The sequence below is a fragment of the Stegostoma tigrinum genome, chromosome 3, assembly GCF_030684315.1.
Source record: "Stegostoma tigrinum isolate sSteTig4 chromosome 3, sSteTig4.hap1, whole genome shotgun sequence".
NCBI lineage: Eukaryota > Metazoa > Chordata > Chondrichthyes > Orectolobiformes > Stegostomatidae > Stegostoma > Stegostoma tigrinum.
This window is the reverse complement of record NC_081356.1, coordinates 93,028,886-93,054,654: the sequence shown is the minus strand read 5'-3', so window position 1 is coordinate 93,054,654 and position 25,769 is coordinate 93,028,886. Positions and strand designations below refer to the sequence as shown.

General features: G+C 38.4%; 1 protein-coding gene across 10 annotated transcripts in view; it reads left to right on the top strand.

Annotated features, from left to right (window-relative positions):
- Window positions 1-25,769, top strand: part of adgrv1 (adhesion G protein-coupled receptor V1) — a 560,536-nt gene that overhangs the window by 4,092 nt on the left and 530,675 nt on the right. For all 10 annotated transcript variants that reach the window (XM_048527106.2, XM_048527099.2, XM_048527104.2 and 7 more), the window contains exons 2-4: window positions 6,197-6,381; window positions 16,177-16,326; window positions 22,562-22,657. In XM_048527106.2, the coding sequence (XP_048383063.2) occupies window positions 6,199-6,381; window positions 16,177-16,326; window positions 22,562-22,657 (429 nt within the window). In that variant the 5' untranslated portion in view covers window positions 6,197-6,198. The remainder of the gene's footprint in view (window positions 1-6,196; window positions 6,382-16,176; window positions 16,327-22,561; window positions 22,658-25,769) is intronic.

The window sequence follows — 25,769 nt, the reverse complement described above, 5'->3', positions numbered from 1 at the left end:
TGAACACACTGTACAGTGTGCAGGGACTCTCAGTGGTTGCACAGCCATGCAGTCTAGAGGGAATGCTGGCTGTAAACTGCAACATTTAATTGAAAAGTCAGACTTTTATAAGTGTGAAGCAGTCACTGATGGTGCTTTCTCTGACCAAGTGAAAGTGTCTGGAGAAGGAAGATTGAGAAGCAGTGTTCTAATCAGTACAAGAATGATCTCCACAAACTCTGTGGACAGGCGCCACTAAATTGTCTTCCCAGTCTTTCCCTCTGCCCATATCACCCATTCTTGTGTGTGTATGTGCACGCAGAGGGATTTTTATAAGGCGATAAAAGTTTCAATTAGTAGAGCTGTATGCTGATTATTTGTTTGCACAGTGATTCTTGTTAAGTACTGAATCCTGTTTTTTTTTCCTGTCCACCTGGATCTGAAAGATACCTAAATAGGAGAACACTAATTTTAATATCCCAAATTTTTTGATAACTTTGGAAATAGCGGAATTTGCTTTCCAGTATGCTACCCCAATGAGGCATTTGTTGGAAGGATTTTTGCAGGTCAGCCGAGTTAGCAAAGTTATAAATGTGTTTTTATTGACTATTAAACACAGGGACTTGAACTTTTGGAGCTACCTACTCTGCTACAAGACTTCCAGTAAAGTCTGTGGCATGTTGGCTTTCCTGTTTGACATATGTATTAATCATCTCCTGCTGTAAGTTCACTGGGTTGGCCTATCATTTTTGGGTAGGTCTGATACTACTTCCAACCGCTTTTTTTACTCTTTAACCCATATAGAAAATATAGCTAAATATATAGATATAAATCTAAAATGTAAGATACATTCATTAAAGTTATATGATATAGAATGCCAAATATTAATGTCTGTAGAGGTAATCAATTTTAATTCATTTCTTGCATTATCAATTATTTTGTAAGTAATTAGATAAATGTTATATTAATTAAAAAAATACATCAAACAAGTGATTACTGGAATGAAACATATGCAGGTCATTTGCTAATTCAGAAAAGTATTTCTGGTATTGTTTTAATATTAACATTGAAATTATTCCTATTTTAGATCATTGTAGTAGCTAGTTGATTGATATACTCGCTTTTAATTATAATTTAAATGACCAAAAACATTTTCAGCATGAATTGATGTCACAATGCAAAACTGTAAATGTAAATTTAAGAAGTACTAGCTTTCCATAATTATTCAATATATCATGGCACTTAATGGGATGCTATTCGCTTATGTATTTGATCCATCCGCAAGATAACTGTGATAAGGTCATATTTGTACAATACAAAGATAATATTGTAAACGATAGCATGTTCTTATTGATGTCTGAAGTTCTACTTGCTCAGTCCTAAATATAGGTTTTTGAAAAGGTTAACGCAAATGACTGTGCAACTCGTAACTATGTAATATTCATGGGACTTGCGTAGGAAGGTGAGCAATAGCAGCTTAGTTGTTGCTGGGTGGACTAGAAATACCAGGTGATTATTAATTGATGATCCTATTATGAAACAACCTCTCTGCTTCCAAAGGAGTAACACAAAGACTTTAAAATGACCTCTCTGTTTTGGCAATGGGACTAACCTTTCATCACATGACTGCTAAGCATCATGTATCACTATATCAGTTTCAGAATGCAGTTAAACATGGGAAGGAGAAAGGAATGCCAACTCATGTAATGGGTGACCAAGGAACATTAAAACGTTGCTGGTTTTTGAGAAATAGTTAGGCTATGTGAAGCTCACTCTCAAAATTTTAGTTGCCCTAATATATGAGGAAATGAACAACTGATTTGTAAAAGAACTGACCAATCACCAAATATATTGATGGTAGTAAGTATTGTATTCTCAATTCTAAGTTGTGCAGCTTGTTAAGGACCAGCAAGAGCAGAAAAAAAGTACTCATGACATAAGGGGACCCAAGTTATATGTTGGGATCTTACATGCAGAGCAACCTGGGAATAACTGAAAATAAATGTTTTAATAATTGAATGTTAAGCAGAAAATGTGTGATAGATCTTATACCATTGCATTAAATAAGATTCCTCAGCACTGTCAGAATGATTCTGAAACTCATAATTATTCTTTCCAGTGTCCTGTCGGTAAGACTGTGAAGGGAGTAGAACAGAATGCTGAAGTGTAGAAGAGTGTAGGAAATATAGGAAGCTGAAATTTATAATTCAGCAGCTCAGCCACTAGTGCAAAAAGGAAATGAGTGCAATACAAACCTGAAATATCTCCCACTAAGCTCTAAGCTGCTCTGTTCGTGAACATGCCATTTGTATATTCAAAATAGCCATGTTTGCATGCATTGAATAACATTAGAATTTGCTATCTGATTCCATAAATACTATCTGATGTTGTGGATGACCAGAACATCTTGATCTTATTGAGATTTACGCATTTCAAAACACCATGCTGACTAACTATCAAGACTGTTGGACTGCAGATTGATTCTGGGACTAGGTGGATGAGACAAATTTGTCTTACCAGGTGAAACCAACTCTGAGCTGCTGAGAATCGGATGCAAGAGATTGACCTTGTTTGGTTAGCCAGTTGAAGCAGTTTACTGCAATGTGGCCACTATTGTAAACTAACAACTACTTGAAGCCACAGGTGGCTGAGGGTGAGCATCAACACATGAACCATTCCAAAATGTACAGTGATTTTCTGAGAGGAATGCTAATACACCCCCGATGATAGATTTCATTGTGGACTGCAATGGAAAATGCAATTTAGATACATTACTAGGCGGACCTAGATAATAAACTGCACCATACTCTTTTCCATATTTTGACTGTTTTCTTTATTCTTCTGCAGGATAAGGGCTTCACTGGGAAGGTTAGCATTTGTTACCAATCACTAATTCTCTTGATAATAAAATATGAGGCTGGATGAACACAGCAGGCCCAGCAGCATCTCAGGAGCACAAAAGCTGACGTTTCGGGCCCAGACCCTTCATCAGAGCATCTGCAGTTCCCATTATCACTAAATCTCTTGAACTGACTGATATGCTGTTTCAGAGACCAAATTAGAGTTAACTACATGCTCTCGGTCATACATCAGTCAGGCCAGGTACAGATGTCTGATTTCCTGTCCTAAAAGACATTCATGAACTTCACGCTATGATATTAGAGTCTAGTAACCTGGGGCCAGGCCTCAAATTTCATTCTGCTCCTGTTTGCTTAACACATGAACAAAACCTAGAAATTGCTGGAGAAACTCTGCAATTTTGGCAGCATCTGTGGATCGGAAACAGAGTTAACACTGGAGGACCAGTGACCTTCATTGAACTCTTGCAGACCCTCTGCAGTCCTGAAGGGGATCATTGGACTTGCAACATTAACTCTCTTTTCTCTTCACAGATGCTGCCAGGTCTACTGAGCTTCTCCAGCAGTTTCTATTTCTGTGTGCTTCAGATCTTAAACATTCTCAGTTCTTTGTTTTATTTTACCATTTTGTTTAAATTGTACCAAATTTGAATTCCTATTTACTTAGTAAAAGTAAAAATCCCACGAGATTCCATAGTCTGAAACAAACGAATGTATTTTACAGTGCAAAGCGAGCAAGGTGAACAATCAACTGCACCTATCCTGTATTACTTTGCATGTTAGGTATGAGATGAAATGAATTAACAGACAAACAGTAGTCAACCACACTATAAATTACATAGGAAGTGGAGAAGTCCTTTCAGCCCATTGATTTTGCCCCACCATTTAAAAACAACTCTGGATGATGCCTTTGACTCACACAATCGATGCTTTTGTCTCAGACTATTCCCATACTTTTCAGGCCATTGGTAATCAGATGTCTATCAATCTCTAATTTAAACAGATTCATACACTAAGTTTCCACAAGTGTCTTCAATTGTGAATTCCAAAGATTTACACTTGCTGTAAAATAATTTTAGCCTTCAGTTATTTATTGACTAGGACACCTAGTTTCCTGTATATCAACATTTTCCAACCTCTTGCCATTTGTGAAATACTCTGCATTCTGTTCCTCCTAACAAAGGGAATACCTTATATTTTTCGATATTATATTCCATCTGTCATGTTCTTACCCATTCTCAAATGCTTCTGAAGTTGCTTTACATCTTCCACATAATACCCAATCTTCCTTGGCTTTGTATCATCCACAAATTTGAACATATACCATTTTGTCTCTACATACATTGATATATATATATATAGCAAACATTTGAGGCTCAACTACTTGTTCTCGTAGGGCACCACTAGTCACAGCATGCCAATGTGAGAATGTCCCATTTATACCTACTGTTCTTCTTCTGCCTCTTCAATATTCATAATCCATACAAGTTCACTATCTCCAATCCCATGCACTTCAATTTTGCTAACCGACCTCCTGGGGTAGACCTTTTCAAAAGCCTTTGAAAATCCAAAGTGTACAAGGTCTGTTGACTTCCCATAGCAACTTTGTTAGTGACAACTTCAACAAACTGCAACAGGGTTCATCAAACATGATTTGCCATTTGCAAATCCATGCTTATTGTGCCAAAACAGATCATTATTATCCAAGTGTCCATTTATCACATCCTTCGTAAAAGATTCTAGTGTTTTCCCTATTTCTATAAGATTAACAGATCTGTAGTTCCTTGCCTTCTATCTTGGTCTCTTCTTAGCCGCAGTGAGATACCTGCTAGGTGCCAATTTACAGGAATTGTTGCAGAATCAATAGAAGATCATTAACAAATGGTGCAGAGCCAGACTCTATAGCCACATTTTTGGATGCACAACAACAGGTGCTGGCGACTTATCAGCTTTCAACTGCATTAATTTATCTCGTACAACTTTCTTCATAAAACTAATTTACTCCAATCTTCATTCTCCCTTGTCACTTGGATGTCAAATTCTGGGAGATTTCTGGTATCTTCCTCCTTGGTGAAAATTGACGCAAAGTAGTCGTTTAGCTTCTGTCCAATTTCTCTCTCCCCAATTATAAATTCTCCTGACTCTTCCTGTATTCGACCGACATTCATTTTATCCAGATGTTTTTATGTAGCTATCGAAGTTTTTATTGTTTGTTTTTGTTTTTTTGCGAAACCATATTAATATTCTATTCTTCCTTTTTACTAGTGTCTTGGTCCTACTTTTCATTCTGAAATATCTACAATCCTCAGATTTACTACTATTCCTGGCAACTTTAAGTCTTTCAAGATGCAGTGTGGCAACTTTTCAAGCCTCCTTCATTAGCAGCTTCCAATCCCACAACTTCAAGCAGTAAGGACAAGGGCGACACATGTATGAGAACACCACCAGCAAAGCCTCCTCCATGTTACCTGCCTCGGAATTATATTTCTGTTCCTTCACTCTTTCTGGCCCAAATGTCTTGTAAGATACTCTGAAACAGCACTGTGTCTGTACCTATTCCACCTGGCCTGCAGCTCATCACTATCTTCAAACAGCAATTGGGGATGGGCAAAAAAAATACTAACTTTATAAGTGAAGATCTCATTCCAAAACTGTATGAAATAAATCATTTTGACAGGTATTTAAAATACCTCCTCATGAAGGTGGTATCTTGTCATCAAGTTACTGATCCAGTTTCCTCAGAGCCAGCTCTCAGACTGAATGGGATGTCTGCCACTCCTGTTCTTAACTGTCAGCCAGGGCGCCCTGATTGGATAAGATTAACAGCCCCAATCAGGGAACTCATATTTTATGAGGCCTACCTGGCAGTCCTCTTTATAGTCATCACAGTATTTGACTAATTGGGTTGGAAGAGGGTTTAGGGAGCATTTGCTACTGCTGATGGAGTAAATGATGACAGATGTAGAGTGACAGGGGTGAAACTGGAAAACACTTGTGAAATTTTGAGAGAGGGTTTAATAGTGCGTTCAAGGTGATGAGTGAAGATTCAGAGGTAGCTGAATGAATGCATCAATTTTGCAGACAGAAGCGCCTCAAGCTCCTTATATTGGGGGTTAGAGATGGATGTGAGCAGCCAGAAAAGGGCACTTAGGGCATGAGTCATGAAAGGAGTATGGTATTTTGGCTGCTGGAATAATGTCTTTGTTTTAGTATCTCATTTATAAGAAAAGCTTTATTATCGAGGTCATTCTAAAGTGCTTAGGGAAAACTTTCCGTGAGCTTTTTGGGTGTGTACGTTTTTACTTGTAATCTTTATTATCGTATTTTAAACTGATGTTGTTTTTCTGCCTTTTTTACAGGAATGCCTGCTGTTTTCTTAGTAGCTGAACTTGTTTTGGGTCTTTGTGTCATGGTCACTTTTGGAAATACAGAAGTTAAGTTTTCAGGTCAAACAAATTTTGTGCTGAATGAAACGAGCATTTCAGTTATACGCCTGGTCATTGAAAGGACAGGATCACCGGCCAATGTCACCGCGCTCTTACTGGTAAGACACTGAGATCATGTTATAGAGTTATATAGCATAGAAATAGGCCCTTTGACCATTATGTCTGACCAACAAACATCAAACTACACTAATCCCATTTACCTGCACTTGGTCTATAGCCTGCAGTGCTTTGCCATTTTAAGTGCTCATGCAGATGCTTCTTAAATGCTTCTTGCAAGAGTACCTGCCTTCACCTCCTTAAGGTACAGAGTGTTTCATATTTCTACCACCCTTTGCCTGATAACACTTTTCCTCAGATCTCCTCTAAACCACTTACTCCTCCTTCTAAACTTGTGCCCTCTGGTCTTAGACACATCTGCAATAGGGAATCCACCTGTTGAACTGTTCTAACTTGTCATCCTTTTGGTCAGTGTTTAGTGCTGTACATCACACATAATTAGTTGAAGGGATAATCTGTTCGATTTGACGTTTGAAGAATTGCGGCAAAGGATGAAGTTTATCCTAATGCTCAGGACTGTAAAGGGTGTTTTTTTTTGGAGATAGTAATTATACATGTGATTTTGGCATTAGAGTTAAATTTATCAGTTTCTCTAAAGTGCATTCTCCAGGGAAACTGGAGGAACAAGAGACTTTATTTTTGTGCCCATGGGATGTGAAGTTTACTGCCTAGGCCAGCATTTATTGTCTATCCCTATGTCCTCAAGGATGTGGAGGTGAGTTGCCTTCTTGAACTGCTGCAATCCTGGGGATGTTGTTGCAACCGCAGTGTTGTTGCGGAGAGAGTTCCAGAATTTTGATCCAGTGACACTGAAGGAATGGAGACTTAGTTCCAAGCCTGTGTGGTGTGTTGCTTGGAGCAGAGTTTGCAGGTGGTTGTGTTCTCTTGCATCTGTTGTCCTTGTCCTTCCAAATGATAGAGACTTCGAGTTTGGAAGATACTTTTGGAGGACTCTTGGTGAATTACTGCTGTGAATTTTATAATTATATAATTGGCACTCTACATGATTTTGAAGAGAGTGGTGAAGGTCCTTGAGTGCTGTTGGAGTTAACGTCCATGAGGACAAGTAGACAGTATTCCATCACATTCCTGACTTACAGATAATGGACAGGTATTGCAAAACCGAAGTGAGTTAGTCATGACAGAATTCCTAGTCATTGATCTGCCATTGTAAGCTAATTATTTATATCTAAGAATTTTGAGTAGATTTGTAGCTTGGGTTGTGCATGTTGTGGTTGGTTGTCTCACTGAGCTGGTTCATTGTGCTGCAGACGTTTCATTTCCCTGCTGGGTAACATCATCAGTGCAGCCTCTGATGAAGCACCATTGTGTTTTCCGCTTGGTATTTAAACTCTGGAGCCCGTTGTGCTGGATTACCTCACTTCCGGTTTTCCTTCACAATGGAGTTTATATGGGGTCGAGTTCTGTGTGTTTGTTGATGGCTTTCATCATGGAGTACCAGGCTTCTAGGAACTGCCATGCTTGTCTCTAATTATCTACACGTCTTTCCCATTTCAGCTTCTGGTCAAATGTAACTCTGAGGAAGTTGATATTTTACCTTCAAAGGAAATAGCTGAAACATTTCTCTTGCATTGTAATTGTCTTTCCTCCATGTGGTTTGCATATTTAAAAATAAAAGAATGTGTTACCTTCAGTGAAGTGATTGAAAATTGTAATTCCTTTTGGAGAGATGGTGCATTCGGAGTCTTACTCACAGATGCAAAGAAACAGAGATAATCAGGCTGTAACTCACAATTTTCACTTAGTGGTGAAGCAAGGGATTATGTTGGTTTCAAAGGTAACTATTTACAGAGGCATAACAACATTTGGGGGTCAAACCTCCCATTTCCCAACAACAGTTTAATCTTAGCATCGAGTTAAGGAAATGTTTTGGTGTACAGAAGCAATGATTTCAATCATCAGATGAGCTTCCAATTACTTTGAAGTATTTACACACAACAAACCAGAAAGTTACAAAAGTAAAAGACTGCAGACCCCAGAAACAAAAAGTACTAGAATTATCTCTGGAGTGATTAAACAAAGCGAATGTTCCAGGTCTGTGAACTTCCATCAAAACAAAAGTTAAAAGTAATTAAAATATCACTGTTTAAATTTAAACTTTGAGATGCCATCATAAATCACAGAATAACGGAACTGTTATGGCACAAAAGGAAACCATTCAGCCCAGCATCCATGCACTGGTTCTGCCCATACTGTTTATTGTCTGCCTTTTGCTCATATCCCTTCACGCTGTTACTATCCAAATAAACATTCAGTACCCTCTTGAATGTTTCAATTAAATCTGGCTCCAATCGTTTTCAGGCAGTACATCACATACCCTAACTGCTCGCTGTGTGAAAAAAAGTTTTTGCTTTTTTTGCATATCACTTTAACTCCATGCGCTCTTATTTTTGTTTTCTTTTATGAGCACGAACAGCTTTACTCGATCCCAATCAACTCGACCCAGCCATTCATGATTTTGAAAACCTGTATCAAATCTCCTCTCAGCCTTCTACTTTTCAAGGAGGGCAGTCCGAATTTCTTCAGTGTAACTTTATCACTGAAATTTCTCATTCCTGGAACCATTCTACTAAATCACCTCTGCACTTTCTCCATCTTTCGTGTAATGTGATGCCCACACTATGCATAATATTTCAGCAGAGATCCAACAAGTGTCTTCTACAAGTTCAAAATCACTTCCTTGCTCTTGTACTGTATACTCATAGTAATAAAGCTGTGTGCATATTAACTACACTCTTGCCATCCTCAGTGATATGTGCACACATTCACCAAAGTCCTTCTGCCCTTGCACCCTTCTTAGAATTGTACCCCCTCTTCAATATTACCTTTCAGTGTCCTTCCAACAAAATTAGATCACTCGCATTTCTCTAAATTGAACATCATCTGCCACCTCTCTGCCCTCTTCACCAAATTGTCAACGTCCGTTTCAAGCTCCACGCTGTTCTCCACACAGTTTACAGTTCTTCCAAATTTTATGTCATCTGCAAACTTCGAAATTGACCCCTGCACACTAATATCCAGATCATTAATCTGTATCAGGAAAAGCAAATGTCCTGAAGCAGACCCTGGGAGGTCCAGTACAAACCTTCTGCCAGCCTGACAAACATCCTTGGACTTTACTGTCTGTTTCCAAACATTCAGGCAGTTTTAGATCAACATTGCTACGTCCCTTTTATATCATGATTTATAGTTTTCCTCTCAAGTGTTGTGTAAATGATTTGCGATTGATTGAGATTAATGCTAAATTAAAGATTAAAAAAATTTCAGATGAACTTTTTTATCATTTAAAATAAGTGGATTTTTTAAATCAGAGAAATTAATATTCCGCAAATAGACAATGTGCTTTTTCAGGGCCAATGAAGGGTGCAGTAGTACTTGTGAAATTAGTTTGCAGTTATAACTCAATCATTTCACTTTTAACAGAATGTACCATTTCCTAATGATTTTTTGCAGTGACACTAATAAGTCATGAGGAGAAGTGCTCATCAATTACATTCATATTTATAATTATAGTCTTGTGCATTTAGGGTTGGTCATGGTGATTCAGTGGTGAAGCATAGAATTATTTCCGTACATGTGCAGATTCCAAATGTTGCTGTCAGCAATTCTACATATTTTCAAAGTAAGCACTGTCTATTTATGGATTAATAATGATAAATAAATTATGAAAGCTTACTCCTGGCCACCTCCTTGTGGGCTCAGGAATTGGAGCACCCCTTAGCAGCTCATGTTATCCCCAATAGGGACGGAAACCACACCAGCAGGTTCGAATGTAAAATGCAGTTGAGTTTCTGAGAAATGGCTAAGGCAAAGTTGCCCAATTTTTGGCCCAATTTTGTAAGGTAGTCAGCCACTACCTTCTTGGTCATTGTTATTTAGAGCTTAAGAACATCAGAACTAGGAGCAAGAGTAGGCCATCGGGCCCCTCAAGCCTGCCCCGCCATTTAATAAGATCATGGCTGATCTTTTTGAGATTCAGCTCCACTTACCCACCCACTCACCATAAGCCTTAATTTATTTACTGTTCAAAAATTTATCTAGCCTTGCTTTCAACACATTCAGCAAGGTAGCTTCAACGGGCAGGGAATTCCACAGATTCACAACCCTTTGGTTGAAGAAGTTACTCCTGACCTTAGTCCTACATCTGTTTCCCTTTATTTTGAGGCTATACCCTCTAGTCCTAGTTTCACCTGCTAGCAGAAACAACCTCCCTGCCTCTACCTTATCTATTGCCTTCATAATCTTATATGTTTCGATAAGATCTCCCCTCATTCTTCTGAATTCCAATGTGTATAATCCCAGTCTACTCAGTCTCTCCTCATAATCCAACTCTCTCAACTCTGGAATCAAACGAGTAAATCTGCCAGGCCTTTGTCCACTCACTTAGACTATCTATATCCCTCTGCATATTTTCAGTATCTTCTGCACACTTTGCTCGACCACTCATCTTAGTGTCATCTGTAAATTTTCACACACCACACTTAGTCCCTAACTCAAAATCATCAATGTAAATTGTAAACACTTGCGGACCCAACACTGATCCCCCTGAGGCACACCACTAGCCACTGACCACCACCAGAAAAACACCCATTTACCCCTATTCTTTGCTTTCTACTGGTTAACTAATCCTCTGTCCATGCCAATACATTACCTGTGATACCGTGCAACTTTATCATATGTAGCAGTCTTTGGTGTGGCACCTTGTCAAATGCCTTCTGGAAATCCAGATACACCACATCCGCATGTTCCCCATTGTCTACTAAGAAAGTAATGTCCTCAAAGAATTCCACCAACTTAGTTAAATATGACTTACCCTTCATGAACTCATTCTGGGTATTCCCCACGGAACAACTTATATCCAGATGTGTTGCCATTTCTTCCTAAATGATAGATTTAAACATTTTCCCCACTACCGAAGTTAAGCTAACTGGCCTATAGTTACCTGCTTTTTGTCTACTTCCTGTTTTAAACAGTGGCATCACATTGGCTGTTTTCCAATCTGCGGGAACCACCTCAGATTCCAGTGAATTTTGGTAAATAACTCCTAGTGCATTTTCTATTTCCCCCATCTCCTCTTTTAGTACCCTGGGATGCATTTCATCAGGGCCAGGAGACCTGTCCACCTTTTTCCCCATTAGCTTGCTGAGCACTGCCTCCTTAGTGATAATGATAGTTTTTAGGTCCTCACCTACTATAACCTTGTTGCTATTAGTTTTTGGCATGTTATTTGTGTCTTCCACAGTGAAGACCGACACGAAATAACTGTTTAATGTCTCGGCTGTTTCCTCATTCCCAGTTATTAAATTGGCCTTCTCATCCTCTAAAGGACCAATGTTTAACTTCGCCACTGTTTCACGATTTTCATATTTATAGAAGCTTTTGCTGCCTGTTTTTATATTCTGAGCTAGTTTATTCTGATAATCTGTCTTACTTTTCTTTATGACATTTTTGTGGCTTTCTGTTGGCCTTTAAAGATTTCCCAGTCTCCTAGTTTCCCACGACTCTTTGCTTTTTTGTATGTGATTTTTTTCAATCTGATACTTTGCTTTATTTCCTTAGACATCCATGGCTGGCTGTCTCTTTTCCCATAGTTCTTCCTTATCGCTGGAATATACTTCAGCTGAGCTCTGTGAAAAATTGTTTTGCAAGTCCTCCGCTGTTCCTCAGTTGACCCACCATAAAATTTTTGCTCTCATTCTACCTTAGCTAACTCCTCCCTCATCCCTTCTTACTCTCCTTTATTTAAGCACAGGAGATGGGTACTGGATTTAACATTGTCATGCTCCATCTGTATTTTAAATTCGACCGTACTGGGATCGCTCTTTCTGAGAGGATCCCTAACTGTGAAACCATTAATTATTTCTGTCTCATTACACAGGATTAAATCTAGGATAGCTTGCTCCCTTGTAGGTTCCATTACACATTGTTCAAGGAAATTATCGCGGATGCATTTGATGAACCCTTCCTCAAGGCTGCCAAGACCGACCCGGTTTGACCAATTGACATGTAGATTAAAGCCCCCCATGATAATTGTTGTACAACGTTTACATGTGTTAGCTATTTCTATGTTTATTGTCCACCCCACCACGATGCCATTATTTGGTGGCCTTGTGACTACACCTATCAGTGAATTCTTCTCCCTGTTATTCCTAATTTCCACCCAAATGGATTCAATCTCTAACTATCGGCCTGATATCATCCTTAAAAATCAGAGCAACACCTTACCTTCCTGCCTGTCCTTCCGAACAGTTTGATACCCCTATTTAGTAGCTCCTATTCACAAACACTAGCCTAAAGGGAAGATTTTTTTTTCCCAGACCTCTTTTACCATCTCAAATTGTGACGAGCAATTCAAGGATTGTCCAATTCAGGTTGATTGTTTTAATTTTTAAAAATTGAGGTGATTTTGATCAGGAAAAGATATTTCATATTTCAAATACTGCAACTGCAAGGTATTACAAAATAAACAAGCCTCGGAAGCTTTCATTTATCACCTACAATAAGTCTATCTTCTGGGTTCATAAGCAAATTTGGACTTACAGAGTCATATAAACAGGCCATTTAGCCTACTATATCCATGCTGACCGACAAGCACCAAAGTATTTTAATCTCATTTACCTGACTTGGTCCATAGCGTATTATGCCCTAGCATATAAGTGCTTATCCAGATGCCTCCTAAATGATGCAAGAATACTTGCTTCCACCACCCTCCAGATGAAAAAAAATCCTCAAATCTCCTCTAAGCCAGTTACTCCCTAATCTTACGCCCTCTGGTCTGAGACACATTTGCCATCGGGAAAAGATTCTCAGAATCTACTCTGTCTGTGTCTCTCATAATCTTGTGTATCTCAATCAGATCTCTGTCAGCGTCCCCTGTTCCAAACAGAAACATGTCATGGAGATGCCGGTGTTGGATTGGGGTGGACAAAGTCAGAAGTCACATGACAACAGGTTTATTTAAAATCACAAGCTTTTGGAGGAACTGGTACCTGATGAAGGAGCAATGCTCTGAAATCTTGTGATTTTAAATAGACCTGTTGGACTATAACCAAAGCAAACAAATCCAGCCTATCCAGACTCCCCTCATGACTGAGACTTTCCGTCTCAGGCAATATCCTGGTGAATCTCCTCTACATCCTTTCCTATGCAATCACATCCTTCCGGCAGTGTGGTGACCAGAATTGCACAGAGTTTTCCATTTGTGGCCGAGCCAATGTTTTATAGAGTTATATATTATATATAAAGTTTATAAAAGCAAGCATCCCGTATGCCTTCTTGATCACCTTGTCTACCCTGTTGACACCTTCAGGGATCTGTGGACTTGTACTCCAAAATCCCTTCGGTTTCCCCCCAAAATTCATCACCTTACATTTATCAGGATTAAGTTTCATCTGCCATTGTTCTGCCCAGTGTACCAGCTGGTCAAATTAGAGTATAACCTGAGACCATTCCCTTCACTGTCAACAACACCACCGCAAACTTACTAATTACGCCTTATACAATCACATTCAAGTTGTTCATGTACATTACAAATATCAGGTCCCAGAGCCGATCCCTGTAGTACACTGCTGGTCACAGTCTTCCAATTACAAACACAACCCTCTATCTTATTCTTTGCCTACTATTTGGAAGCCAATTTTGGAGCCTCTTGATACATTTTATTTTTTCCACACAACACACATTTCTGCTGAGCTTTGCATCACCTGCAAATTTTAACTTGGTCCCTATGTCAAGATCATTGCTATAAATTGTGACTTGTGTAATCCTATTGACTGATTAAGGACTGAGATAAACCTGGACTATTTGAATAGGAGTCTTATCTTTAACAGGGAATTAAAACTGTTGGTACTGGACTTGCCATTCTGTGTATGTCCAGTCCAACCTTCCTCTTCATTAACTTTGTTTCAATTGCAAAATAATCTGGTACAGGTGAGCTGAGTTTTCCTCAGTTATTAAGTCACATTTACTGTTACTCTATTCATGGAACACATAAATGGCTAGTTTCAGAGGATCGCCTCTGTGCTTCAAAAGGTGCACTTATTGACATTTTACATTTTTTTACAGGTTTCAAATAAAATAAAAAGTGAATGTCTAAATTGATGAGAAAATGTATTTCCAAAGAATAGTTTGCTATTATAAATTCTAATGAAAATTGAATTTTAATGATATTCTTCATGGCGTTACAGCAAATCCACAAAGATCAACTAAATTATTTAATGCCATTGGACCTTACTTAAAGCAATCATTTGCTGCTGGCACTGTGTGCCATGTTGTTAGTGTAAGGGTTCAAATGACAAATTTAAAGTAAATGATATGCACGTACACATTTTCTTCGTTTTGTCAGAAGAGATAAGACTTTCAGAAATGTGGAGATTTTATTTTGATGGCTCAGTAGGTTGTTGATTACTTATGTTTAGTTATATTAACTAATTACCACAACATTGCTGCAAAAGTGTGAGGCTATTCTCTACTTCGATAATTTAAACTGCGGTAAAATGTACCTTTATGTAAATCATTACTCAACAACTAATTTGTGTTCATGTATCATAATGTAGAATAGCTTCCCTAAACACATGAAGAAGCACCTGTTAACTGTTTATAATGTACATGGGTGTGAAGTGCGAATTCTTTAGCAACTGTAGGAGGCTGAAATGGGCTATTTACAATCTTGAGCTTATGAAACCAAATGCTGTAAGTCACCAAGACCATCTACTTGCATTTCTATAAAGTTGCATTTTTCTGCAACTAAGTCCAGTTTCCAGAACCAACATTCTTGCCTTTGTTACCCAAAGACTTGAATATCCCAATGCTCTCCTAGCTATGACCCTTCTGGAAGTCTCTCTGCAAACCTCCTAGAATTGCTTTAAGATATTTCATTGTGTTAAAGGTGCAATAAGTGCAAGTTATCGTTTCCAGAAATGGCTGTATGGTGCAATTGATGTGCTTTGAGGTTGTGAATAAGTTACTAATTACCATGCCAACTATTTTACTGTATTAGTTCAGTCCATAAGCATTCTTCCCATAATTGGAGATAAAAATTATCTCAGATTGCACCAACACTTTGCCAATAAAAGTTGATCTGAACCAAATACTGATGTTTCTTTTTATATAATATCACTGTTTTGTTATAAAGCCGCATTATTTCTTCCAATATGAAATAAATAAGCAAAATGATCACAAGAAATGTTCATGAAGGGCAGTCAATGGTGTATCAGTAAAGTCACTGTAGTGGTTATGCAGAGACCCAAGCTAATGTCCTGGAGGTACAAGTTCACTTCCCACCATAGTAGCTAGTAGAATTTGAATGTGATTGATAAAGTTTGGAATTGGGAGTTAGTCTCAGTAGTGGCAACTGTGAAACTATCATCAGTTATTGTAAAAATTCATCTTTTTTCTATGTCCTTCAGGAAAGGAAATTTGCTATCCTCACTTGGTCTGGTTGGCACTTGTAGTTGACTGTCCTCTAAAGTAGCCCAAGCAAACCATTCCATTCAAGGGCAATTAGGAATTAGGCAAATAGCAACAAACACTGATGCTGCCAGTAATGCCCCATCTCATAAACAAATAAATTAATTACAGTTCTGCCTTTTGTATTTAATAAAATTTGAATTATTAATTACATGCTGGAAAAACTGATTAAAGTTATGTTTGCTAGAAGTTATATCAACTGTTGATCAATGTGTTTGTAGGAAACACATTAGTTTTGGGTCAATAGTTCTGAGCTTTTTGAAGTCATTTAATAAAGTTTGTAAATGTGAGTTTGAAAGCTAGCATAATGATACACGCTGACTCATTCATTACAAATCTTTTCTTAGCTTAAAGGGGAAGATACAGGTGATTTTGAAGCCACATCTGCTGCAGCCCGATTACTGGCTACAGAAACAAACAAAACAGTATATGTTGCAGTCAAGGATGATGATTTTCCAGAAGCAGACGAAACTTTCATATTTTACCTAAGCCTGCAGGTATCTCCATTTTCCTATCAAATTCATAGTAAGTAAAGTAGGATGATTTCATGCTCGGTAAATACTTCATAAAATGTCCTCCATGTGTTTAAGTTTCATGTATCGCAAGTGCAAAACAAAATCAGGTTATTAAGAGTAAATGAGAGCCATTGTGCACATCATAGAACATATAACATGGCATAGTACGGCACAGGATTGACACTTTTGGCCCACTATATTGTGCTGGACATGACACCAAAATAAACTAACCCCTTCTGCCTACCCTTAGTCCATATCCCTCTGTTCCTTGCATATTCATGCGTTTTTCTAACAGTCCCTGAAATGCCCCTATCATACCTGCGTCCATCATCACTCCAGCAGCACATTCCAGACTCCGACACTCTCTGTGTAAGTAACCTGCCCCTCACGTCTCCTTTGAACTTTCCCCTTCCCACCTTAAATGCATGCACCCTTGCACAAGACATTTCACCTCTGGGAAAAAAGATTCTGACTCTCAACCTTATTCATGCATCTCATAATTTTATAGACTTCTCTCAAGTCTCCCCTGAGCCTCCACTGCTCAAGAGAAAACAACCTTGGTTTTTCTAGCCTCTCCTTGTAGCTCATATACTCTAATCCAAGCAGCATCCTGGTAAACCTCTTCTGCACTCTATCCAAAGCGCCCACATCCTTCCTGTAATGTGACCACCAGAATTGAGCACAATACTCTAAGTGTGGCCTAACTAAAGTCTTATGATGCTGCAACTTGACATCCGGAAATCTTGTACTCAATTCCCCGATCAATAAAGGCAAGCATGCCATACGCTTTCTTTACCACCCGAACCAGTTGTGTGGCTCTTTTCAGGGACTGTGGACTTGAATCCCAAGATTCTTTTGAACATCAATTCAAAGTCCTGCCATTAACTGTATACTTTTTCTAAATATTTGATCTCCCAACGTGCAGCACCTCATACGTGACCAGATTAAACTTCATTTGCCATTTCTCTGCCCACTTCTGCAACTGATCTATATCCCGCTGCATCCTTTGCCAACCATTTACACTATTCACAGCTCAACTGATTTTTGTATTTTTTGCAAACTTACTAACCCACCTACCTACATTTTCATTCAAGCCATCAGCGTTTCTTTTGTGTCAGGTGTGACTTGATCCAGTAGAGATTTTCCCCAACTCCCATTCACTTAAATTTTACTGGGGCTCTTTGATGCCACACTCAGTCAATAGCTGCCTGATGTCAAGAGTAGTCAGTCTCACCTTGCCTACATTTGAACTGCAGCTGTACTGAGGCCAGGAGTTGAATGACCATGGCAGAACTGAAACTGATTGTAAGTCAGCAAGTTATTGCTAAACAAATGTTGTTTGATACCCCTCTATGACTTTACTGATCGCTGACAGTGGACTGTTGGGACAGTAATTGCTGCGTTAAATTTGTCCAGCTATCTGTCTACAGAGCATACCATGGCAATTCTCCACATTGCCAGGTGGATTCCATTGAGTTTAAAGCTGTCAATCTTGTCCTAAAAGAAGCTATTTTAATTCTCTTCGCTTAAAGTCTTTTTAAACTTTTAAATTTTGTACGATAGTAATGTTGCAGCATTTTCTTCACTTGCAAGTTTTTGAAGTCTATTATAGTGATGCTGTTGTAGTTTCCTCTGATTTAAAAACAATATAGGATGTGGGTACCAGTAGCTGGCCCAGCATTTATTTCCCATCTCTACTTGCCCTTGAGAAGGTGGTGAACCACTGCAATCCATTTGTTGTTGGTAGATCTACAATGCCATAAGGGAGGAAGTTCCAGGACTGTGTCCCAGTGACACTAATAAATCTAAAAGCTCTGTAATATGACAACGTTGCCGTCATATACTGAAGGTTCAAATTATTTTTAATAGAAATACTGTATCTCTGATACGGGTGATTTTTGTGACTTTTTTCTGATCAAATGTTTGTCCTTGAGGTTTTCACTCCTTCAGTCAAGAGGGAAGATTAGCCACATCTTCATGGGAAAAAAGAACTGCCATGTTCTGCCTTACACAGCATAAAACACAAATGTCCCTTACATTATCATTTAACTAAACTTCTGTGGCTGCAAACTTAATCTATTTTCCTGCTGAAATCACCATTTAAATTAGGAAATTCTTGGCTTGTCATAATCTTTAAATACTTCTCGCTCTCATCTGTTTAACTACATAAAATATTTTGACAGTTCTTCGTTTCCTTTAAATGTTCTTTGTGAATTTTCTGATAATAGAACCTAGGCATAAATTAATGCTTCGTTCATTGCTCTTTCTACCATTTATTGAGAGGCTTGCTTGTAATGGTGCAACATTCAATTTAAAGGACAAGTGCTCCTTTAATCCTTCTCTCCTTTCCAGCCTAACTTTTTTCAATGTTAATTGAAAGATATTCACTTTCAACACCTGTTACCACCTCTGAAGTAAAGCCTTTCTTCTGGAGTGTCATTTTTGCTCTTTGTGATAGTTTGTTATTTTTGGAACATGATTTTAATGTAACTTTAAATTTTAGTGTTTGGTTTTTCAGTCTGTGGAGTTCTGAACCTATTTATTTTTGAAGGGAAAGTCAGAAAATCATTTGGAACTGTAAGCTGAAGACAGTCTTTACAACAAAGCATATGACCTTAGTTACATGACTATCAAGTTATCTCGTGATGTAATGCTGCGAGGAACTGTTACAACTTACACAAGAGACGAATGACCATGGGCTACATGCAGAAAGAAGCAGAAGAAAATGAAGGTCTTTGAAAGGAAGACTTGAGCTGTTTTAGCAGATGCAAAGTAGTCAAAGTTAGAGGGATTGTCTGTCTGTGGGCTTTTGGTTGGGTTTGTGCTGGTGATTGGAGACAGTATCAGAAGGAACTGCAAAAACAAAGTTGCTGGAAAAGCTCAGCAGGTCTGGCAGCATCTGTGAAGGAGAGAACAGATTTAACGTTTTGAGTCCGGTGACCCTTCCTCAGAAGCGTCCTTATTTTCATGGAGGGTCTCGTTTTTGCTGACAGTCTGCCACTCTACCGTGGCTAAATTGATGCCTAGGTATCCTGAGAGACGGAGCACACAGTGTCTATCAATGCTTTTGATGCCTTCACAGAGCAATGGGCACCATGGGAGAGACAGTGCTTAATTTCCATGCCCAATTCCATTTTGATTCAGTCCCTTCTCTCTCTCCCAACCCCCTCTTCATTTATGATGGCTCACGTTAGCCATAATTTATAGCCATAAATTTACATTTAAACTTCTAATTGGCTGCACAGGTGATTACTGGTGGTGGTTAAGTTTAAAAAAAAATAAAAAAAGACATGGTGATTTCCTTGTGTGAAAACCATTCATTTGTGAGTGACTACACATCCAGATATAAATAAATAAATAAAAATAAAGCAAAAGGGGAAGGTTCTTGTAGTGAAGAGGTAGTGTCCCTACCTCTGAGCTAGGTGATCTCAGTTCAAGTCCACCTAGCTTTGAAACATGCTATAGTATCTCAAATACACAGTTACACGTGGAGAAATGGTCAGATAGGAGTCCACAGGAAATTAAAGGGATAGAAGTGGAAAAGGTAATGATGCTAAGGAGCAAACAGAAGGGCACCAAAGTAAAGATGAATAATTAGAATGTACAAGTGTTATAATAAGACTGCACATGCCAAAGCCATTTGCTGAAAATTAACTGGAAGATCTATTATCGTTGTCATAGTCCCAGAGAACTATAGAACTGCTGTCTCAGAGAGAGATGACTGATGGTGAGCTTAACGTGAGGGCACCATGCAGAGGATGAGGGATAAGTTTGAGAAGGTGGGACCTTCACATTAAATTTAACTGTTGTGGGAATTGAACCTGTGCTGCAGGCTTTACACCACACCGCAAACCAGCTGTCTGTCCAACTAAATTAATGGTGCACCAGGAAAAGAAATGGGCAGTAAAACTATGGTAGTGGTAAAAATGGAGTGTATTGCCTCAGAGCCTACTAGAAAGAAAAACATTACACCTGATCCTCAAGAAAATTCTCCATTGAATTTTGCTGAAGATAACCAGGTTTAGGACACACCTGATGGTTAAGGGTAACAAGGAAGACAAATTTATACAGTATGTCATGAATTGTATTTTTGAGCAGAATGTTGCAGAACCAGCCTGAGAGCAGGCTATCTTAAATCTGGTAATATGTAGTAAGGCAGGATGAGTAAGAGATTTCCCAGGTAAAAATGCTTTAGGGAGTAGCAATCACAACATGATATAATTTCAAATTCAGTTTGAGACAGAGCAACTTGAGTCTCTTACTGGTGTCCTTACAGAGATATGAAGAAAGACTTGTCTAAAGTCAGCTGGTAATATAGACTAAGTAAGAGAATGAGCAGTCACCCAAGGCTAGAATCTAACCCCAGTCTTTAGTGCTGTGAGTGAACAGTGCTAACCATATGCCACCATTTCTTTGGATGGAAGGGATGCTTCAGTGTGATTTGGACAAATTGAGTGAATAGGCAGGTGAGGTATAGTGCAGGTAAATGTGCGGTTATCCACTTTCACAAAACAACAGGAAGGCAAATTGTCAGAATGATGGACTGGGAAAGGGGAGGTGCAATAAGACCCAGATTGTAAGTCTGAAACTGTGTGGAGACAAAATATTTACCACATTTTTTTGAAGCTTTGGAAAATATTAAATACTTAGCAGAGTAAATACAAATTTTAGAGCTTCAATGTAGCATCCAGCCTTGTACATTTTAAATGGATTTAATTTGGAGAAAAGAATAATGTCAAACATTTGACTTTATATTTATGTCCCTTTTATTGTATATATTAAAGCCAAGAATTACAACATTCTATCCAGATATTTAATGAAGTTTAGGATGTAGATATTTACATGCATTTTGATGATTTCTAAGAATAATGTAGTGATCAACTTATTTAAAACTGTATCGAATATTTGCTTTTATATCAAACATTACACAAAGCTTTCTTTTTGTTCATGCAGACTCTTAATTTTGCAACTTTCTTTTGTCTGGGCTAGCTTAAAATATCATTTAGATGTTTCGTTATGAGCATGAACTTTTAATCAAAATGTTGAAATTCAGTATTTTAACCTTTGATTCTTGTCAAAATGTGTACCACATTATTTTTCCAGGAAGATATTAAGTAAATGGTTTTGGACAACTTTTTTATTTCTGTTGTCCAGTACCTGATATTTCCTACAGATTTCAGTTTGAAGATATTTACTAATTAATTTGTAGATTTCAAATAAATGCATTTTTAATAGCTTTACTCCTTTATCTAACTAATTAACATTGCTCCGCGCAGTAGCAAATAAGATCCCACTTATGAGAATGGCCATTGAGTCTAAAATCTTGTAAATTCTCAGTACTGCATAGAAAGATTTCTGTTTTGTTTCATTTGGTTCAAGTGTAAAGTATGGTGATCAATAAGAATTTTAGAACAATGTTTTACAGCCAGGCTTTATTTTACACAATCCCCAGTATGTTACATTGATGCATTTAGTTAAAAGAAAGACATATATGGTGCATCAATCTTCCCACAACCATTCAATTCACTACATGAATCAAAGTGGAGAGACCTTTGACCTGGCTCTGGCTATAGAATTCAGCTTTTTAACATTTTAAGTCAAAGGATAACGTATGAAAGCAAAAGACTGAAAGAAAACTTCATTTTCAAATAGAGCTGCATACTTTATACCAAGTTTCTTATTGCTATGGTATCATTATCAGGTTGTCAAACCATGATAAATGAGATTTGAAAGACCCCTTTATTAACATGGAGTTTTAATTAGTCTGAGGTGCTGAAAGAATTTGCTTTCTGTAAAAGTTATGGATCTTGATTAATTTACACTTTTGAACAAGTCTGTGAGCCATCTGCTAATTACAGTAATGTACAGAAAGTATGGGATCTGATTGTTGTATCAAAACAATTTTTGCAAATATATTTTTTGCTTGAATGTTACTTTTACTGTGGACATTACATAAATTGGAATGAAAGTATGGAATGTGATTTACTGTCATAGGGTTGTATAAATTCTTACAAGTTTAGGCATTATACTTCTTGAAGACAAACATAATCGTGTCATTTTTATTACGTACATAAAACCTGTATCTTAAATCAGCTCAAGATAACTAATCCAACAGGAATTATGTGTTCAAAGCTTATGTATTAAAAAGCAAATAACTATTAGCCCTCTGACAATGTATTTTACTTTGTAACAGTTTGCATTTTTCTGTTAACTGCAGGGTACTTCTACAGATGTGATGCTTGGAATTCCCAATATTGCTACAGTAACGATTCTGTCAAATGACAATGCTTTTGGAATTATATCTTTCAATATGGTAAGCATATTTGTCTATGAGCTTGATTGTTCAGTGTATATATGTAAAGTTTATATCACAGCAAATTAGGATCCAGACAGGGAAAGAGCAGGAAAGCAGATTTGAGGAATGTCAGATCTGTTATGATCTGATCGAATAGCAGAGCAGACACGAGGGGCCGAAGGGCTGACTCGTGTTCCTACTTCTTTTGGTCTTATTAACAAGATGGACCCAAATTCCCAAAATATATTTCCAGCAGTGGGGGCCAGCTTTCTCGCAATGTGATCTTGTTGGATCATCCTATTGCTTTCAAACTGAGTTACAGCGCAAATTCAAGCCCCTGTTGTGCACAATTGGAAAGTTAAAATTCTGAAGGCACTGGAGCAAAATTGTGATTCTGAAAACCATCAGCAGCTCGCTGCTACATGAACAATGCATTGATGGAACAACAGGAACAGCAAAGTAAAATTCGGGTTCCAGAAGAAAAGACAAAAGCATGTGCATGACAGTTAAACTGTGCGAAGATGTGATCATTGATTTCAGTGCCACAGCATTTCAGGCTGCACACTTTTAATGGCCTTTCACAAACTTGTGATGCAATGTCATAGAAGTTACATGTAACCTACAGAGTTTGTTGCTATATTAAAGCTATTATAAAGTGTTAATTTTTCTTTGCAGTTGAATTGAACTAAAATTCAGAATAGTTGCTTTGTTGTCACGCCAGCTTTTTCAACAAACATTCATGAATAGTGTCACAATTAGCGCCTGGGTGAACTCTCACAATTCGTTATGGTCCCAGACTGGAAATACCAAGCTGTTAAATTCCTGGGTGAGGAGAGATGAATTGGCTCTCCTCCTTCATTTACCCATCTCACTGATTGGTTACCACAGAGTTAATTTAAAACCTAATCCTTTACATTGTGGATATCTTTCTCCCAGACACAATAAACCTGTTTTAAAATAAAGACAAGTTAACCAGGTTTTTAAAATTAACAATAAGAGTAACAGTAACAAAAGCAGCACAGATGCACCACAGACTAGAAATGAGGTTCTTTGAAAAAAAAATCAAAGTTTTTAAAAAACAGAGATGTACAAGTGAATTTATGAATTGTTTAGGATGAGGGGATTTTTTTATTTGCTCATGAGTTGTGGGTGTCATTGGCTGGGCAAGCAATTACTGCCCATTTCTAATTGCCCTTGAGAAGATGGCATTGAGCTTGCTGCTGTCAATTTTGAGTAGGTAATCCACAATGTCTTTAGTGGGTGAATTCCAGGATTTTGACCCAGCGATACTTAAGGAATGGCAATATACTTCCAAGTCAGGATGGCGAGTGGCTTGGAGGGGAACTTGCTGATTATGGTGTTTCTATGATTCTGTTGCCCATATCCTTCTATAATTCTTTAGAAATTGGAACAGGAATAAGCATCTGACCCCTTGACCTACTCTATCATTTAATAGGATCAAGACTGATCTGGCGTTCCTCATGTCCACGTTGCTGCTTCTTTACCATAACTCTTGTTTCCCCTATGGATCAAGAATCTATTTATCTCAGCATTAGATATACGCAAGGACTCTCACAGCTCTGTATGGCAACTAACTCCAGGGACATTCAACCCTCTGAAAGAGAAACAAAAATCCTCACCGCACTCTTAAACTGCTCCTTCTTAATTCTGAGATTATTCCATCTAGTTCTAGATTCTCCCATGAGAGAAAATATCCTACAAGCACTTACCCTGAAAAGCCCCTTAAGAATCCAACATGTTTCAATGAGGTCACCTCTCATTCTTCTAAACTGCTGTGAGTAGAATCCCAAACTGGTTCACTTCTTGCTTGCAAGACAATCCCTGCATACTGGGATCATCCTGGTGAACCCTCTGTGAGCTACTTCCAATGAAATGAACTCTTTCCTTAAATAAGAGAACCAAAATTTCTGTCAGTAGTCGAGTTGTGGTCTCACCAGGATGTTGTGCAGCTCAGAGAGCCTTCCTTACTCTTATACTCCAATCCTTTGAAATAAGAGCCAACATTCCATTAGCCTTCCTGGTTACCTGCTGCACCTGTGTGCTGGCTTTTTGTGTTTCATGCACAAGCACTCCCAAGACCCTTTGCGTTGCAGCTTTCTGCCATTTTTCACCATTTGAATAATCCTCTCTTGTTTTGTTCTCTTTGCCAAATTGAACAATTTCACTTTTTCCCACATAATGCTCCATTTGTTGCCTATTTGCCCACTTACTTAACTTGATTACGTTTTCTTTGAAGAAGTAACAAGAGGATTGATGAAGGTGGAGCGGTATATGTGATCCAAATGGATGTCAGTAAGATATTCAACAAGGTTCCACATGGTAGACTGGTTAGCAAGGTCAGATCACATGGCATACAGGGAGAACTAGCCATCTGGTTATAGAACTGGCTCAAAGGTAGACGAGGGTGGTGGTAGAGGGATGTTTTTCAGATTGGAGGCCTGTGACCAGCAGTGTGCCACAGGGATTGGTGCTGGGCTCATTGCTTTTGTTGTTTATACAAATGATTTGGACGTGAACCTAGGAAGCATGGTTAGTAAGTTTGCAGTTGACATCAAAACTGGAAGTGTATTGGGTAGCAAAGATTAGCTCAGAGTACAATAGAATCTTGATCAGATGGGCCAATGTGCTGAGGAGTGACAGATGGAGTTTAATTTAGATAAATGTGAGGTACTGCATTATGGAAAGGCAAATTAGGGCAGGACTTATACGCTTAATGGTAAGGTCCTGAGGACTGTTGCTGAAGAAAGCAACCTTGGAGTGCAGATTCATAGTTCCTTGAAAGTGGAGGTGCAGGTAGATGGGATGGTGTAGAAGGCAGCTTTTGGTGTGCTTGCCTTTATTGGTCAGTGCATTGAATATTGGGGTTGTGAGGTCATGTTGGAGCTGAACAGGACATTGGTTAAGTATGAGTGTGAAGCTGGAGGAACACAGCAGGCTAGGCAGCATCAGAGGAGCAGGAAAACTGACGTTTCGGGTCAGGACCCTTCTTCAGAAGAATGTTCCTGACATGAAAAGTCAGCTTTCCTGCCCCTATGTTGCTGCCTGGCCTGCTGTGTTCCCCCGTCTCCACACCATACTCACTCAGACTCCAGCATCGGCAGTTCTTACT